Below are 18,855 nucleotides of genomic sequence, written 5' to 3'. Positions count from 1 at the left end.
AAGTCAACTTCATCGCACACTCTCTGGATGTCAAATATTTAACATAACGCAGAAAAATCTGAACTTAAGCACCCCAAAAAATGTATACAGTATATGTTACTCCTTCCAATTAAAGTTGCACTTGGCATCCTTTATTAATCTGGAAATTGTAAGGCATACTAGTCAGGGATGCCCCTTCAAAGTCAGCAGCCCAAATAACTTTCAAAGGGCGCTGAATTTGCCAAGATTTACGAAGTGACTTTTCCATTCACCACATATCATAAGTAGTCCAGTTATTATCAGTGAACATGGGCAACCTTTGGAATTATATAGAATACATTCGCAAGTTGTGGAGTTCTAGGCATTTTGTGAATAAACAAACATTCATTTGTATGTCTGCAAAGTATATACAGTTTATTCCATGCAGGGGTGTGCCAAGTGACAGAGAGGATTGAAAGCAAACACACATTGAGGCAAATTGCCTGCTCAATTTATTGTCTCATACACTTTACACATTGCAGACATTTGTATTATGGAAATATTTTGAAAGCTATGAATTTAGGATTAAACTAAACAATGAAGAAGAAAGAAGTAATCACGTGGGCACCCATACTTTGTCATTTTATTACTCCCTGAACTATCAAGTCACAGTAGCCAGGACAACACATCACCATACCCCTGGACAGGTCACACCTGTGACATTGGGCAAAGTGATAAGTGAATTTACCGACAATACACACAAAAAAAACCCACCTGTCTAGTGTGTTAGATCTAAACATAAACGTGTGCTGACCGGTGCGGACCATAGGGTCCGGGAAAACACCAGCGGATCCCAAGGGAGAGGAAGTGTGTCGAGAAGTTCAATTTCATCTTTAGTTTGACCCATTCATGACGTATGCGGTGTCTGACACAACAACAGCTCGTCTAGGAGCACAGATTAGAAGTGTTTTTAAAAGAAAATGTTTGCACACCATATTCAACTAGTAATCGCTCTTCCTGCTGAACCCGTTTTCCCCAATCAGTGATTAAGCATGGAGATATCTAGGGCACATAGTAACGTCATGTTTTCTCCACAATCTTTTTTTTCAATCAGAAAAGCACATTATTCATTTGATTCAACATTTACTGATAGCCATTGACAATAAATTGAATAATACAATGATTCATTCATGACAATTAAAAGCAGCAGCTTGTAAGACACCTGAAACCCCCCGTATCACACTGCATCAATGACGGCTTTCGCAATTAAAAAGATATGAGCAAAGTCACATTGTAAAAGCTTGCACGTGTGCAACTTCAACTGAAAATGTAAGGCTGATTTATTCAATCCAACTACCACAGATACACGGAGCTGCATGCATTTGTTTTGCTTCTTACTTTTCGCAAAAAAATCCTTGTCGTTACCATATTATTACATTGATTCTTCATCCTCTGAGCTTTCGGCCACAGATCGAGCGTGTTCAGCATAGTCAAAGGCAGGTAACTGGATACCCAGCTCGCTCCACTTGTTGACGTTCTTCCTCTTTTCATCATACGTCACCAGGAAGTTCTTGACGTGAAGACAGGGACACTCGATTCCACGGTAGAGCATCATTGAACCCCACCTCTGCAGGAAGAAATCGACGTGAGTGGACAGTTGGCTTTGTAACATGCACTTACAGTGGATATAGATTGAAATGTTTGAATATCTATTCAGGGATTGACATTAAGGGTTGCCCTATTGCCTTGGGCAAATTAACTAAGCAATCACACAAGTTGAGCCTGCTCTGAAAACAACCAAACAGAAAGAATTCTAGTAGCCTAAAACTGATCGCTTGGGTTTCTCCCAATTGTTTAAGTGAAAGACAAGACACTTTATGGCAGTCGGACAAGTTGAGCCTGCTCTGAGAATCTTTTACTGATAACAACCAAAATACAATAATTCCAGTACTGATCTTTCTGATTCCTCCCATATGTGTAGGTGTAAGGTAGGCCATATGTGGCTCTCCTGGATGTAAAAAGCAAATGTACATTTTTAGGCAACCGAAAAGAAAAAACGACTCCTTAGTTGCTAGATTGGCAAGTGCCTTTCAAACTTTAACGTCAATTGTTGTCTATTATAGGTCAACACCAACGTCTTTCTCTCTTTACAGAATTAGGACAGGGCATAGGCCTACCTGTCCACAGTCTTTGCATGCTATGAAACCATTGGACTCGTAGTCCAGTAGCCTTTTAACAAGTGAGGTGTTTTCTCTTTGAATGAAAAGTTCCCTGCAAAAGAGAGAGAACAGACATGGTTTCAATAATAACTGACATCTGTGGTTGAGGGGCTGTATGCAGACTCAAGGCAAGGATTTTAAAATGTGAATATAGGGGTTTGGGGTATATCTTTTAGTTTTCTAATGCTAGAACGTGTGTACTACACATCTTTACCAACAACCGTGTACTGTATAGTAGGCTACAAACTTGCACAGGTTGGGTTACTTTGACAAGAGGGCAGCTGTTTGCAGCAGAACATACTTAAATTGGGGTGTTACGTTGACTCTGTGCATATTTTCAATGATTTCAACATCTTCCCCTGAGCAGACTGGTTTGTTGCAGCTTCTACAACTGAACTTCACTTTGGACGGGCTCTCCTTTTTCATTCCTTTCTGCTTCTTCTTGGTTGTTCGCACTCTTTCCTCCATGATCGCCTGAATCTGGAATTCTTTAATCTTGCAACAAACAATTAAAACATCATTTCTTTTTTTGACGTTACTCAACTAGGTTTAAGAAATCAAATCTTAAAATATTTCATTTAATATCAAGCTGGCAGTTAAGAGTTGAGAGGAGACTTACCCTCTTTTCATATTCCTCTTGATCTAATTTCTTGACTTTATCGATAGCTTTGCTCATCATCTTCTCACGGTACTCGTTGACACTCTCTCGTTCAGCGACCCCAGAACCCTCCCCTGCCACTAAGGTATAACTACTGTCCTCAGCTCTGCCTCTGCCTCGGGCCTACAAGACACAAACACAGTAAACATGTTCTCATTAAACCATGGCAGTGAGCGCTTGAAGTGAGCGCGGATTGAGTGATACAGTGAGTACGTCGTCTGCTAACCAGTGAATACTATTTATTTGGCGCATACCAAAAGAGTTAGCAGACGATACAGAATCTAAGTTCATAGTTCTTAGTTAATAAATGACACTGTGGATATTGACATGTTTTTGGCAAAGCCAGTTAACCTTTAAATTACTGACCTGAATCATAGCGATCTCATTGGTCACAAGCTCATATCGTATCACAAAGTTACATGCTGCTATGTCCAGACCCTCTTCAGCCACTGTTGTTGCAATCAGCAAGTTGATCTCCGCATTCTGAAACTTGTTCAAAACATCCCTTTGTTCTGCCTGAGAAACACAAACGTGGGCAAAATATATATTATTCAATACAATGTAATTAAGCACAACTTTACACAGAAGAGGATGTATATGACAGTGTGCATTAGTCAAACAAAGATGAACCAATTTGATGTAATACTACTGTCATCCACTTTAGTACATTTTCACAGTGAATGTTTTCAAAGTGATCTATTTAAGTATAAAAAGCAGACTTGGCTGACAGCCAGCCTTTGTAAAATGTGAAACCGTGCACTCACAGCGGTCATTGGTTTCACGACACTCTGGCCTCCTCCTCCAATCACATGGCAAGCTTTTACTCCGACCTCCTCGAACTTGGAGTTCTCCTGAACCCATTGAGCTAATGCGATGGCACTGCGACGGGTTTTCGTAAAAATGATCCCTCTAGCCTTTTCTCTAGATGTAAATTCATGCAGGATTTTGGTTCTCAGCTTAGCTAGGCTATTATTTTCATACTGGGGAAGCTTAGCCAACTCCTGCAGTTTCACTTTGCTATCTGCAAGAAAGTAGATTTTGAAGAAAGCCGTGAAAAATAAACTCCCAGATATCTATGTAGGGCTACATTACAATGTACTCAAAACATTAGATGTACAGTAAGCTACCTTTAAAGAGTGTGAAAAGGAATCGCTCTGTATCAGTCTTAATGATGGCCTCCTCGTCCTCTGGGGCCACTTTCTTCTTCAGCTCCTCGTCAAAGTATTTGTCCAGGAAGCTGAAGGCATCCCACATGCGGATGGTTTTGCCTAGGTACAGGGCCTCGTTGTACTGCCGTAGATGCTCAGCACAAACTCGCACTTTTTGATTCTCCTCTTTTGCAGCTGTAGGAAAACATCGATAGTTGCTTAGGAACTTACACTGAACAAAAATACACTGCTCAAAAAAATAAAGGGAACACTTAAACAACACAATGTAACTCCAAGTCAATCACACTTCTGTGAAATCAAACTGTCCACTTAGGAAGCAACACTGATTGACAATACATTTCACATGCTGTTGTGCAAATGGAATAGACAACAGGTGGAAATTATAGGCAATTAGCAAGACACCCCCAATAAAGGAGTGGTTCTGCAGGTGGTGACCACAGACCACTTCTCAGTTCCTATGCTTCATGGCTGATGTTTTGGTCACTTTTGAATGCTGGCGGTGCTTTCACTCTAGTGGTAGCATGAGACGGAGTCTACAACCCATACAAGTGGCTCAGGTAGTGCAGCTCATCCAGGATGGCACATCAATGCGAGCTGTGGCAAGAACGTTTGCTGTGTCTGTCAGCGTAGTGTCCAGAGCATGGAGGCGCTACCAGGAGACAGGCCAGTACATCAGGAGACGTGGAGGAGGCCGTAGGAGGGCAACAACCCAGCAGCAGGACCGCTACCTCTGCCTTTGTGCAAGGAGGAGCAGGAGGAGCACTGCCAGAGCCCTGCAAAATGACCTCCAGCAGGCCACAAATGTGCATGTGTCTGCTCAAACAGTCAGAAACAGACTCCATGAGGGTGGTATGAGGGCCCAACGTCCACAGGTGAGGGTTGTGCTTACAGCCCAACACCGTGCAGGACGTTTGGCATTTGCCAGAGAACACCAAGAGTGGCAAATTCGCCACTGGCGCCCTGTGCTCTTCACAGATGAAAGCTGGTTCACACTGAGCACATGTGACAGACATGACAGAGTCTGGAGACGCTGTGGAGAACGTTCTGCTGCCTGCAACATCCTCCAGCATGACCGGTTTGGCGGTGGGTCAGTCATGGTGTGGGGTGGCATTTCTTTGGGGGGGCCGCACAGCCCTCCATGTGCTCGCCAGAGGTAGCCTGACTGCCATTAGGTACCGAGATGAGATCCTCAGACCCCTTGTGAGACCATATGCTGGTGCGGTTGGCCCTGGGTTCCTCCTAATGCAAGACAATGCTAGACCTCATGTGGCTGGAGTGTGTCAGCAGTTCCTGCAAGAGGAAGGCATTGAAGCTATGGACTGGCCCGCCCGTTCCCCAGACCTGAATCCAATTGAGCACATCTGGGACATCATGTCTCGCTCCATCCAATAACGCCACGTTGCACCACAGACTGTCCAGGAGTTGGCGGATGCTTTAGTCCAGATCTGGGAGGAGATCCCTCAGGAGACCATCCGCCACCTCATCAGGAGCATGCCCAGGTGTTGTAGGGAGGTCATACAGGCACGTGGAGGCCACACACACTACTGAGCCTCATTTTGACTTGTTTTAAGGACATTACATCAAAGTTGGATCAGCCTGTAGTGTGGTTTTCCACTTTAATTTTGAGTGTGACTCCAAATCCAGACCTCCATGGGTTGATAAATTTGATTTCCATTGATAATTTGTGTGATTTTGTTGTCAGCACATTCAACTATGTAGAGAAAAATGTATTTAATAAGAATATTTCATTCATTCAGATCTAGGATGTGTTATTTTAGTGTTCCTTTTATTTTTTGAGCAGTGTATAAATGCAACATGCAACAATTTCAAATATTTTACTGAGTTACAGTTCATATAAGCAAATCAGTCAGTTTAAATAAATAAATTAGGCCCTAATCTATAGATTTCACGACTGGGAATACAGATATGTATCTGTTAGTCACAGATACCTTAAAAAAGGTTGTGGATCAGAAATCTAGTCAGTATCTGGTGTGACCACCCTTTGCCTCATGTAGTGCGACACATCTCCTTCGCATAGAGTTGATCAGGCTGTTGATTGTGGCCTGTGGAATGTTGTCCCACTCCTCTTCAATGGCTGTGCGAAGTTTCTGGATATTCTGGGAACTGGAACACACTGTCGTACAAGTCGATCCAGAGCATCCCAAACTCGCTCAATGTGTGTCTTGTGAGAATGCTGGGCATGGAAGAACTATAACATTTTATGCTTCCAAGAATTGTGTCCTTGCGACATGGGATGTGGATTATCATGATGAAACATGAGTTAATGGCAGTGGAAGAATGGCACGACAATGGGCCTCAGGATCTCGTTACGGCGCAGAACTGCAGTCAGGTCAAGACCCTGGTGAGGACGACGAGCCAGCAGATGAGCTTCCCTGAGATGGTTTCTGACAGTTTGTGCAGAAATTCTTTGGTTGTACAAACTCACAGTTTCATCAGCTGTCCGGCTGGCTGGTTTCAAACGCAGGCAAAGAAGCCGGCTGTGGAGGTCATGGACTGACGTAGTTACACGTGGTCGGCAGTTGTGAGATCGGTTGGACGTACTGACAAATTCTCTAAAACAACGTTTTAAGGTAGAGACATTAACATTGAATTCTCTGGCAACAGCTCTGGTGGACATTCCTGCAGTCAGCATGCCAATTGTATGCTCCCTCAAAACTTGAGACATCTGTGGCATTGTGGTTGTGTGACAAAAATGCTAATTTTAAGTGGCCTTTTATTGTCCACAGCACAAGGTGCACCTGTGTAATGATCATGCTGTTTAATCCGCTTCTTGATATGCCACACCTGTCAGGTGGATGGACTGTCTTGGCATCGGAGAAATGGGATCTTTCTGGGATCTTTTATTTCAGCTCATGAAACATGGGACCGACACTTTACATGCTGCATTTATATTTTTGTTCAGTATACTGTTGGGGTATAACAGGGTGTCTATTTATTCAGCTATGACACTTGGTATAGAGAATGGTTGAAATATATTTAGGTCACGCCTCTTATTAGTAGCCCTCCAGTACAAAAGAACATGAAAATAAATGTGTTCCCTTACCATTTTGTTCTTTCTGGACCACCCACTGCTCATAGTTCTGGGTGCCTAGGTCACAGGTAGGGTTCAGTTCAGCATGGATGTGAATGGCATTCATGACTCCTTTGAGAACATCGCCAAAGGGATCCTGACAAGAGATAATTAAACAGATGTAAGCACATAAATACATTTACACACTTCAAAAACTCAGGATGATGTATATATATATTATTTCATGAAAATCCACATCTCTCTCTACTGGGAATAAAATGATTATTCTTTTTTTTAAAGAGTACCTCTTTTCTCTCTTCGGCAGTGGCAATTTTTTTGTGCGGTTCTTTTTTGTTTTCCCCAAGGTTCCCCGTCATTATTTTGTATGCGTCCAAGTTTGCGCAGATCTACAATAGACAGAACATGAATTGAACCAATGAGCAAAAACATAAAAAACAAATACCATGAGGTTTTATTAGAAACCACCTGTCCTCTGTAATACAGTCACAAAGCTTAGCAATGCAATACTGTACTTCCAAAGTAGTGTTCTATTAATCAATCACACATTATATTCAGTGGTGGAAAAAGTACCCAATTGTCATACTTAAGTAAAAGTAAAGATACCTTAGTAGAAAATGACTCAAGACAGCATTTACAAACGAAGCACATATGTTTAGTGAGTCCGCCAGATCAGAGGCAGTAGGGATGACCGGGGATGGTCTCTTAATAAGTGCATGAATTGGACCATTTTCCTGTCCTGCTAAGCATTCAAAATATAAAGAGTACTTTTGGCTGCCAGGGAAGATGTATGGAGTAAAAAGCACAAGAATGGAGTAGAAATAGTAAAGTACAGACACCCCCAAAAAAACAACTTAAGTAAAAATACTTTAAAGTACTTCCTAAGTACTTTACACCACTGAGTATATTCAAATAAAATAACAATAACATTACTTTGCATCACCACTTCAGTGTGACCCATTGAGAGTTAAAACCAAAAGCTGTTTCCAATTCTTTCCTGTGTGGTGAAACAAGTTTTTATTTAACCTTTATTTAACTAGGCAAGTCATTAAGAACAAATTCTTATTTACAATGACGGCCTACCCCGACCAAACGAGGACGCCGCTGGGCCAATTGTGCGCCGCGCGAAGGGGCTCCCAATCACGGCCTGGTTGTGATCCAGCCTAGATTCGAACCAGGGTGTCTGTAGTGACGCCTCTAGCACTGAGATGCAGTGCCTTAGACCGCTGCGCCACTCAGGAGCCCAACGTAGGCATGGTTAAAAAAGGCATGGTGAGGTTTACGGCTGCCTGGAGTGCGGAGGCCATGTGGAACATTGGAAACAGCTTGGCTGAGCAGGGGTGAGCACTTAGCAGAGTAGTAACTGAATGAGGGAGGGACAAAGGGCGGGTGGGGCTTGACAGGGAGGGAGGAAAGTGCTTAATGAAAGAGGAAGGGCAAGAATGAGAATGACGAGGGTGTGTGTCTAGAGAGAGAGAGAATGAGAAAGAGGGAGAGAGAAAAAAAGAGATGTAGCCTAGTAGTAGTGTATGGTATTTACTCGTAGAATATGCTCTTCTGCTTTTTCAATTTTCTTGGCTCCCCCGACGCCGGGTGAGGCGGTCAAGCCTAGGATCTGTGGGATGGCCACTGTATCCTTCTGCTCTTTCTTTAACTTGGCGTTCTTGTGCTTCTGCTTGAGGTAGCGGATCATGATGTGGTTATAGACTCCTCCCTTCTGTGTGTGGTGGCACTCATCGATCACAATTAGTGACAAATCTACACGGCGGAAATGCGGAGCAAAGACACTCAATGTGATTGTTGGAAGACAAAATGAAACATATTGGTTTAACGTAAGAACGTGTCATATAATGGATATAGGAGACAGCTGGAGTACATTTCATCAAATTGCAAACGTTCCTGCTGTGACTCATTCAACAATCTAAAACCGTCTGACCCTCATAGACCGTAGAAAAGCTTCCGCCCAGGCCAGATTGGTCTGCTGATCATTTTGTCTCCTCCTCCATTACATTGTGCCGTGGGTCTGGTTACATTGCTGTAGGGCTCTTAGGAACAATATTTGGCTCTAGCTTTACTACCTGATTTCAACAGTCCCTTTGTTTTGTCTCCCATAATGCTAGTGCTGTAAATATACTTAAGTGGCTTATTGACACCCACAAATTACACACTTCCTGGTGTGGCTCGATGTCTGAGGCCCTCACACACTAACCACTACTTTTCTAGGAAGTCTGCGATGCATTTTCCACCACACTGCCTGACTGCTGTGTCACTAGAGTCCATTTCTCAGAAAGGTTTAAATGTGTATTTCACAGCACCGGGAGACGTGTGACGAGGTATGAACATCCACAAATACAACTTCAAAACAGAAGTGCTATAATTCTCATCCCCAGAGGGCATAAGAGTCTGGAGTGGAACATTCAGTCTGATGCAGTGACAGAGGCTCTCATGTGAATTTGATCAGCCACACACTGATGGCTTGAACAGACGTGTGGCCTGGAAAGCACCAGAAGAAGAAAAAAAATCTAACCCTCTCAGGCGTTTCAACAAACAGCATATGTTACACCGAGGGAAATTCCACCTTGGACTGGCGAGTGCCAGCAAGAGCAAGCAGGAGAGCCGGAAGCAACTGACTGACAAGAACCTGTCAAATTAATTCTCAGAGGAGACACGTCCTGTTTACTTTCCAATTCGAAACCTCGCTAACGTCCATAGCTGTGGCCAGCAAGCTGACTTTGGACTAAGGCGGAGATAAAAACCCACGGTCAAAGTTTTACATAAACATGCCTAGCTTACTGCAGATACGTTTCCCATTAACATTACTCCCATCCCAGATTTAGTGATTAGGAAACTCAATTCAAGAAAATGATGCCGAACCTGAAAGTTTAATCCCATCGTCATCTCCACTGTGAGCCCTTTCCAAGTAGTTCTCCAGAAGCTGGGCTGTACAGATGACAATATCGTTTTTCTGGACAATGTCTGTGAAGGAGATTTTGAGCTGGGAGTCCCCACTGACCCTCTCAACTTTGTATTTGTTTTTAAGGAACTTCCAGAACTCTGTGGAGTAATGCTGCTCGACCAGGGGCACCTGAAGGAGAACATATCATTATTAGAAAGACTAGAGGTTACTCACATTCAATATGTGAGGGTCTGCCTCTAAAAATAAAGCTATACTGTATTTCTCACTGTCAGTATGCACTTAGCTGGTGCATATGCACAGTTCTTTATGTTTGAAAGTACAACAACTTATGAACAGAGTTCATTTTTAAAAATGGTTTAGACTGACAAATTGGACGTGTGTTACAATAATGCGTGCATACAAGATGACATATTCAGTGTTTTTGAGTTTGTGGAGGTACTCACTTTCCTGCCAAAAACAGTACTAGAAAAGTGATTTCTACTTCAATGAAGATGCATATCATGTTGTGTGTTTTATTTAATTAATTTCTCAAATTGGATCGGGATGTACATTTTAGATGCTGAGAAAAAGAACACTAAGTAACTCCATAACACAGTCACACTTGTAGGGGTGTGCATCGTTTATAAGCAGTGCTCGACTTGGGCAGGAGCTCACTGGAGCTGAGTACAGGGACCTACATTGTTCTACTGCTGGACTTCATGCACCTCATATAATATTAGCTCAAAAGTATTGTGAAGCTCCTGCACTTAAATATTAACAGTACCGGCACCCAAAATGAGTACCCGCATACCCTACATGTGAACCGTGCTAGATGTGATATGACAATGTTTTTTCCAATATAGAAAAAGAACATGGGAATGTCTGTGCCAAACTGAAATGTTGTAAAGTGGTGTATTCTATTACTCTTAAAGTTCATTATTTGTGAAGAGTAGAGACTGTCACGCCCAGTACTGTACTGTGCTAGCAGCTTTCTTTGTGATCTCTATAGGCCTTGCTACAGTGTGTTACAATACACACACATACAGTACAGACAGGTTGTGTGCATGGGAATATTGTATGGGAAACTGGAGTACCTTGTTAACCAAGACGACCACTTTCCCTGGTCGGCCCTCTTTCCTCCTGCTGTCCAGATGTTCTTTGGTAATATAGACAGCAACTCTGGTTTTACCACTTCCTGTCGGGAGGCATATGATGATGTTTTTTCCCTCCAAGGCGGGCCTGGCCACGTCCATCTGATAATCTCGAAGAACAATGACAGCTTTTGGGGGGCTTTCAGCAGCAGGGGCAATACAGCCTGTTAGAGCAGAGGAGCGAGGTTCAGATCAAAATTGTTGTCCACATCAGCACCCTGAAAATCCTTCTTTATCTCCCCTACACCTACATTGATTGAAGTGGATTTAACAAGTGACATATAAAAGGGATCATAGCTTTCACCTGGATTCACCTGGTCAGTCTATGTTATGGGAAAAGCAGGTGTGCTTCCATGTATAACTACAAGGAAAACATTTTAATCTCCCTACGCATACATTGTATGTTAGAGGTTTTGTCTCAAGTAGCATTATTAAATTGGACTCCGGCAACAAAAACCAACGGAGAGATATGGTGTCCTAAACTCAACAGGAAATAGACAGTGACAGTGAACGTTGTGGTCTCCTGGTCTTTTATCAGCAAATCCCAGACTTATTAGAGAGGAGATTCCACCATGGTTAATGCCATGTCAATAAGATATGAATCCCACACAGAGTGTTTTTCCGTATGATGGAGAAAGCAGAATGCAATATACTGTATTTTAATTAAGTACTCCCAATGTCTTCTTTAAGCCGCAGAGCACACATGCAACTGGTTTATGGAAACGCACCATATCCCCATATGTATTGGATCTGCTCACATCAGGCATTCTGCCCAACTTCCAGAGTAGCTAAATAAATAAAAAATCCCCAACATGTGGCTGAATATGGTGACTCACGGTCTCGATGGCAGAGTAATGTAAGCAAGATTGAGAGTAACTCAAACTAAAGGCAATACAAACAGGCACACAGTGGTGTCATCAGAGGCTGGTTTGAGTGACAGGAGCTGTCAGCGTCGGTGTGTTAGGCTTCACCTGGCCGAGGCCTCCTGCTGGCTCATCTGCCACGTAACATTGACGTCCCATGACTCATCACTCCGCATCATCATCATGATGTCACAGACCCCTTGTGGCGGAATCATGGCATAAATATCAATTGGCTGATTTATAAAAAGCCTATTAAAGTGAACTAATCAGTCACCTTGTTTTATGTGAGGTGAGAAAACTAAAAGTGTTGCCTCTAAAAGGGCAAATTCCTTCATACTTAAATTGATTTCAAGCGTGTGAAACATGTGGCAACCCAAGGCATCACTGTCTAACATACAGTACCAGTACCTACTCATTCCAGGGTTTTTCTTTATTTGACTATGTCTTACATTGTAGAATAGTAGTGAAGAAATATGAAATAAATATGGAACCAAAAAAAAGTGTTAAATCAAAATATATTTTAGATTTTATATTCTTCAAAGTAGCCACCCTTTGCCTTGATGACAGCTTTGCGCACTCTTGGCATATTACTGAATCATAACCATGTAACAACATCCAACTCTTCCTTTAGTCCCTATTTGGACTCTAAATAGCATGTGTTTGTAATTGGGAGCTTTGGCTATGCTCCGTCCTCTTTAACCTGTGTGGCTTGTCACGATACACATGGAACATACTCTCTGAGCCAAATAGGATAGGCTCTAGGGTACTCTTCCATTCAAACTTGTCTCTCATTCCATTTCTCTCTCACCCAAACTATGGATTCTCCTCCAAATGGAAAAACCAATAGAAAGTTCCTTTCATTCTATCATATTCAAAAAGGTTAACTAAAGTACAAGCAACAATGCTTATTATACCTTTACTATAATTACAAATGAATCTAATTATTTTTAGGGATCTGTATTATTCATCAGCGCAACACATGGTTCGGAAATGCGATTGGTCGAGGTCCTGACAGATATTATGGAATGTTTTAAACCCATAAAACAATGAGAGCTTTCAGAGAATGTCACGAGGACATGATGCAACGTAAGACTAACATCACAGCAGGTTGAGAAGAAACAACAACAATAACTTTTCAGGAAATTTGACTGAGTGAGGAACTTGAGGTAAACATATGAACGGAATAGCAGACCGGATTTCATTGCACATTTGGCCTTCATTTGAGCAAGCTTTGCAAGTGCCCTCTCCTTCTCCTATATAGTTCCAGCATTCAATCACTCATTCCCAAAAGTGTTCAACTGATTCCACCATTATCGTTTCAAGATTAATGCTAAAGGACAAAGTACAAGTGCTGCTAACTTAATCCAAAACTGCAGACTAGAGTGAGGGATGGCCCTTCAAGTGTGACTTTGATGGTTCCCCATTTTGTACATGGTGGAGGAGTACAGTAGGACTATATTTGTGATTGTCTGATGACTCGCAATAGTTCAAAATGTTTTAAAAAGAGCCTATGCTATGAATCTAACATATAATCCAACTGCATTATTTTCTAAGGTAATGTCAGATACAGTTTCTAACTTTTGTTCAAAGAATGATTAGGGGTTGAGCTATTTTCCAAAAATTGCCGCATATGAAACAGAACAGGACAAGGTGAATTAAATATTACCTGACATTGAGAGATCCAAGCTATTTTCCGGTTTCCCATTTTCCATTGGTTCTTCTGTGCCACTATATAGGTCTAAAAAGATCAAACAATAATTATTTACACAACTGGTGTGTTAATAATTTTCAAAGGTTAAAGTCATCCATCTCAATGTGATATTTTCAGCTTAATGTGTTAACATTTGTTTACACAGATTTTGTACTGCACAAAATATAAATGCAACATGTAAAGTGTTGGTCACATGTTTAATGAGCTGAAATAAAAGATCCCAGATATTTTCCACACGCACAAAAAGCTTATTTGTCTCTAATTTTGTTTTGTTGTAAAGCATTTCTCCTTTACCAAGATAATCCATCCACCTGACAGATGCGGCATATCAAGAAGCTGATTAAACAGTATGATCATTACACAGGTGCACCTTGTGCTGGGGACAATAAAAGGCCACTCTAAAATGTGCAGTTTTGTCCCACAACACAATGACACAGATGTCTCAAGTTGAGGGAGCATGCTGACTGCAGGAATGTCCACCAGAGCTGTTGCCAGAGAATTTAATGTTAATTTCTCTACCATAAGCCACCTCCAACGTCATTTTAGAGAATTTGGCAGTATGTCCAACCGGCCTCACAAGCACATGTAACCATACCAGCCCAGGACCGCCACATCTGGCTTCTTCACCTGCAGTATCATCTGAGACCAGCCACCTGGACAGCTGATGAAACTGAGAAGTATTTCTGTCTGTAATAAAGCCCTTTTGTGAGGAAAAACTCTTTCTGATTGGCTGGGCCTGGCTCCCAAGTGAGTGGGCCTATGCCCTTGCAGGCCCACCCATGGCTGCACCCTAGCCCAGTCATGTGAAATCCATAAATTAGGGCATAATTTATTTATTTCAATTGATTGATTTCCTTCTATGCTTCCTTGCATGTTGTGTTTATATTTTTGTTCAGTATAAATACTGTACAGTTGAAGTCGGAAGTTTACATACATCGTAGCCAAATACATTTGAACTCAGTTTTTCACAATTCCTGACACTTAATCCTAGTAAAAATTCCCCGTCTTAGGTCAGTTAGGATCACCACTTTATTTTAAGAATGTGAAATGTTAGAATAATAGTAGTTTGTAAAACAAGAAATGTGTGGAGTGGTTGAAAAACTAGTTTTAATGACTCCAACCTAAGCGTATGTAAACTTCCGACTTCAACTGAATTTACTGCTTTGAACTAGTACTGCTTCAGTGTTTCAAAAATGTGTCTCCAATGCATCTTCCTCTAGCACTCTACTTATTTATCCTTAAAGGTTGAATATCCAACCGGGGCCCGTGTTCATAAAGCGTCTCAGAGGAGGAGTGCTGACCTATGAACAGGCGTGTCGCCCGTGTCCATTAATTATAATCTAAAATGCAAAACTGACCCCAGATCAGCACTCCTACTACGAGACGCTTTATGAACAAAAGGCCCAGCACTACAACCTTGACTCTCATGATCAATGCTGTAAAGGTCAGTAAAAGGGTATGACTGTGTTATATTGCACCTGCAATTTCTGAGTCAGCCTCTGAAGGTTCATCCAGATGCATGCTGGTCACACTGCTATCCAATGTCTCCTGCTCTGGGAGAAAAGATTTCCCAGCTGCTTCTACAGGACCCTCCTCCACCATTGGATCCACATTCCCTGGAGCTTCATTCACAGCCATCAGGACACCTGGCTCATCTGGTGTATTGGTCATGTTATAAATTATATCACGATGAGAAAAAGACAGGGATAGGCTAGTCAATATTTACAACTTATTCAAAGCTACTATTCAAGTTCAAAGGAGCATGGTTTAGGCTAGCATGAAGGACAATGTATGGGCAATCTATACATTCTTACCTATCAAGTTATCACCAGGTGACTCCCCTGTCAATTCTTTACACAGGTCATTGTGTTCAGTGACCTGTAAGGCCTTCAAGAAGGTGGAGAACCATCCGGGCGGGAATCTCACGATTCTCCTGAGCAGTTCACGAGCACCACCCATATTTCCTCGGTTTTGACATTCAGCTAAAATCTAAAACAGAAATAGAATGGGTTAAAAATAGGCTAATGTAAGCGTTATGTACTCGCATCAAAGCTGCAGTGCAGTTAGTGGCATTAGTCTGCCCTCATCTGGTCCAGAGATATATTACATAAATACACTAAGCGGACAGTTTATTAGGTACACCCATCTAGTGCCCCCAGAACAGCGTGAATTCTTCGGGACAGTAAAACATTGCTGAATTGTCATCAAGGGATGTAACATGTGCTAGGAAAACATTCCCCACACCATTACGCCACCAGTCTGTACCATTGACAACAGGCAGGATGGGGCCATGGACTCATGCTGCTTAGCCAAATCCTGACTGCCATCAGCATGACATAACAGGAACCGGGTTTCCTTGGACCAGGCAATCTTTTTCCCACTCCTCAACTGTCCAGTGTTGGTGATAGCTGCCCACGCTTCTTGTTTTTAGTCGATTCCGGTGTGGTCGTCTGCTGCAATAGCCCACCCGTGAAGGACCGACGCGTTGTGCATTCAGAGATGCCGTTCTGTACACCGTTGTACACTGCACCATTATTTGCCTGTTTGGGGTCCGCATGTCATCTTGACGATTTTTTGACATTCCCTTTCTGGCACTGACAAATATACCACGCTCAAAAATGATTTTCTCTGATTGTCTATGCTATTAAAATGTGGGTGAAAAGGGAAACAAATAATACATTCTGAGTTTTTGGGAGGCGAAGGACACGGTCTACCAGTGTCCTAGCTAGCTGTGTTACCGGTGTCCTCCCGGTGGGAGCGAAGGACACTGTGTGTTAGCTAGCTAGCTAGATAGTTATCTCTAGAAGGACTCTGGTACACAGCTCAACAAGGTCTCACTGCAGAATTAGACATTCATCCACATTCTCCAAAAGTCAAATTTCAAAGTGTTTTTGTTGCTCCTGCTGCTCTGTATCATTTAATTTCTCCAAAAGGTCAAATAGATTTTTTTTAAATTCCAAAACACTAATATAAAAATTAAAACCAGTGTCACGAAACACGAAACCTCGAACACGAAACCTTCTGATCCAGAGTCATGGGATTGTTGCTCCTGCTGCACTCTATCGTTTCCATTTCTCAAAATGTCAAATTTTAAGGGTTAAATTGAGGCACTCATTCCGAATGGTTACGGTAAGGGTCAAAGTCTGGGATAGGGTTAAAACATTAAAACAAACCTTTGGACCAGAGCCATGGGATTATGTCCATCCACCACCCCCACCCATAACACTCTTGGCACAGAATCCCCCTGCATGTTTTGTTGTTGTTTATGTGTGACTGGAGCTGCGCTGACTGACTCCCACCAAACCTCACCCTTTCTGGCCTTCACATGAGAGATTAATATCACCTCCAGCTCATGGCTTCAGCCAATCGGACCAATAGCCATATGTCGCACCCCTGTCTGTGCATGCTCTAGCCATGCAGTCTCTCTAGGCCCGGATTGGCTTTGCAAATCATACTTTACAAATATCTATTCGGGCCTGTGTATTTATCTCGTGTATAGCATATTTATTATACATCTGTTTCTGTTCATTACAGAACCACACCCATGTATATGTAACAGTATAGACTTTACGCCGCAGCCCTTGCAGAGCAAGGGGAACCACTACTTCAAGGTCTCAGAGCAAGTGACGTCACCGATTGAAACGCCACTAGCGCGCACCACCGCTAACTAACTAGCCATTTTACATTGGCTACATATATACACATTTACATACCCATGTACATAACTATGTTCATCTTCTCCTGTGTGTGAGTAAAGTTCATGTGTGTGTTAACTCTTAGTCTGATTTATTCCCCTCTAACCAAGGGGTGTCAGTGAGTCACAAACCAGTAAAATACATAGAGCGGGGTCGCTCTCTTTCAACTCTAGCAAAACCTAAGCCTACTTGATGGTAATTGTGCTCACTGTTGCCCCTAGGGTCCGGTTTTGAAGGAATTTCCAAACATCGATAGACGTCCAATTTCGATGTCAATCTTGAACGACCTGAATGGGTAGCTAGTTAAAAACGCAGATCATACTGTTATTTCCTTTTTGACCCACATTTTAAATCGCACAGACAATCAGGGGATATCCAGAATATTGCCATGCAGGAATGCCCTGGTTGCGAGCCGAAATTGCACCCTTCTTGTACATTTAGGTCATCATTAATAATCTGATTTAATAAGAGTTAAAAAATAAATTAAAAAACGTTTTTTATTTAACCAGGCAAGTCAGTTATGAACAAATTCATATTTACAATGATGGCCTACCCCGGCCAAACCCGGATGACGCACATACAACTACTTACAATTTCACGGTCCTCTGCGGTGAGAATACCTTTAGAAAAACAGTCCCAGCAAACATCAGTAGTCTTCATCCCCAAAAGACTTGGCGACAGAAGTTCAATTAGTCTGACGCAGTTGTCATTCTCTGCCTCCAGAGCAGGACATGGAGGGCTATCCTCCACGTAGGTGGCAGCATGTTTACAACCCCCAGCTGACAGTGCATCCACAAACTCCCTGAACCAACCTTTCGGAAGTGGCCGGATCCTGATGATTGTATCAATAAGTAGATCCACTGCCTTTAGATTGCTCTCTTTTCTCGCCTTAGTTCGGATCAAGTCCTTGTTGTCATTGTCTAAGAAGTTCAGGTGATCCAGTACAAACTCGATTTCAATGAGTTTCCGCAGCCTAGGTCTGAAGTCCTCAATCAGACTGATGTTGGCGGTGTTATCTTTGTCAGCGGCCATCGATCAGGTTGATCAGAGATATACACGAAATGCCTGGTCACATCGAAGTCCTGAGTCACGTAGAAAAGCACACGGAAGAGTAGGCTAACTGCAGTGCAAATAGTTAAATCAACATGAGTCAATCGAGATTCTATTCCCGTCAATGCAAGCACTTTCAGTTTCGTTTCTCCCTCTTCAATCTGGTTTCCACCAGTTACCACAGCCACAAAGTCAAAATATTAATGAAAACTAAAATTAGCTATTTGGTCTTATTTTAAGGTTAGAGTTAGGCATAAGTTAAGCAGTGTGGTTAGGTTTAAAATAACATTTTAAGAAGATACATTGTAGAAATAGGCGAGGTTTATTATTTTTTAAAATATATTTTTTATTAACAACAAATCAATACAGGAAGTACATGTGGGAACACAATGGACAATTGGGCTAGGAGCGGGGCTAGGGGGTACATCACATTACA

The 18,855-nt window shown here is 42.2% G+C and overlaps 1 protein-coding gene across 2 annotated transcripts; it reads right to left on the bottom strand.

Moving 5' to 3' along the window:
* Nucleotides 1-443: 443 nt before the first annotated feature.
* Nucleotides 444-18,590, bottom strand: ifih1 (interferon induced with helicase C domain 1). 2 transcript variants are annotated; one of them, XM_021578585.2, is made up of 16 exons: nt 18,182-18,590; nt 15,489-15,663; nt 15,153-15,329; nt 13,630-13,701; nt 11,044-11,264; nt 9,928-10,138; nt 8,594-8,811; nt 7,341-7,442; nt 7,069-7,192; nt 3,963-4,178; nt 3,600-3,856; nt 3,202-3,351; nt 2,797-2,958; nt 2,479-2,672; nt 2,136-2,229; nt 444-1,585 (listed from the first exon to the last, which is right to left on the bottom strand). In XM_021578585.2, the coding sequence occupies exons 2-16, from the start codon at nt 15,631-15,633 to the stop codon at nt 1,391-1,393; spliced, it is 2,538 nt and encodes an 845-aa protein (XP_021434260.1). In that variant the 5' UTR covers nt 15,634-15,663; nt 18,182-18,590; the 3' UTR covers nt 444-1,390.
* Between the last annotated feature and the right edge of the window lie 265 nt (nt 18,591-18,855).

This window comes from Oncorhynchus mykiss, chromosome 22 (assembly GCF_013265735.2).
Source record: "Oncorhynchus mykiss isolate Arlee chromosome 22, USDA_OmykA_1.1, whole genome shotgun sequence".
Classification (NCBI taxonomy): domain Eukaryota; kingdom Metazoa; phylum Chordata; class Actinopteri; order Salmoniformes; family Salmonidae; genus Oncorhynchus; species Oncorhynchus mykiss.
The sequence above is the reverse complement of the archived record's forward strand: the minus strand, read 5'-3'. Positions and strand labels throughout refer to the sequence as shown.

Bases quoted from the DNA above. Each gene is read 5' to 3' on its own strand.
- ifih1 (XM_021578585.2), bottom strand. From the start codon at position 15,633: ATGGGTGGTGCTCGTGAACTGCTCAGGAGAATCGTGAGATTCCCGCCC. The intron at 7,443-8,593 runs GTAAATACCATA...TGTCTATTGTAG, and splicing joins CAGAAGAGCATATTCTACGA to ATCTGCGCAAACTTGGACGC. The intron at 3,857-3,962 runs GTAGCTTACTGT...ACTTTCTTGCAG, and splicing joins CCTTTTCACACTCTTTAAAG to ATAGCAAAGTGAAACTGCAG.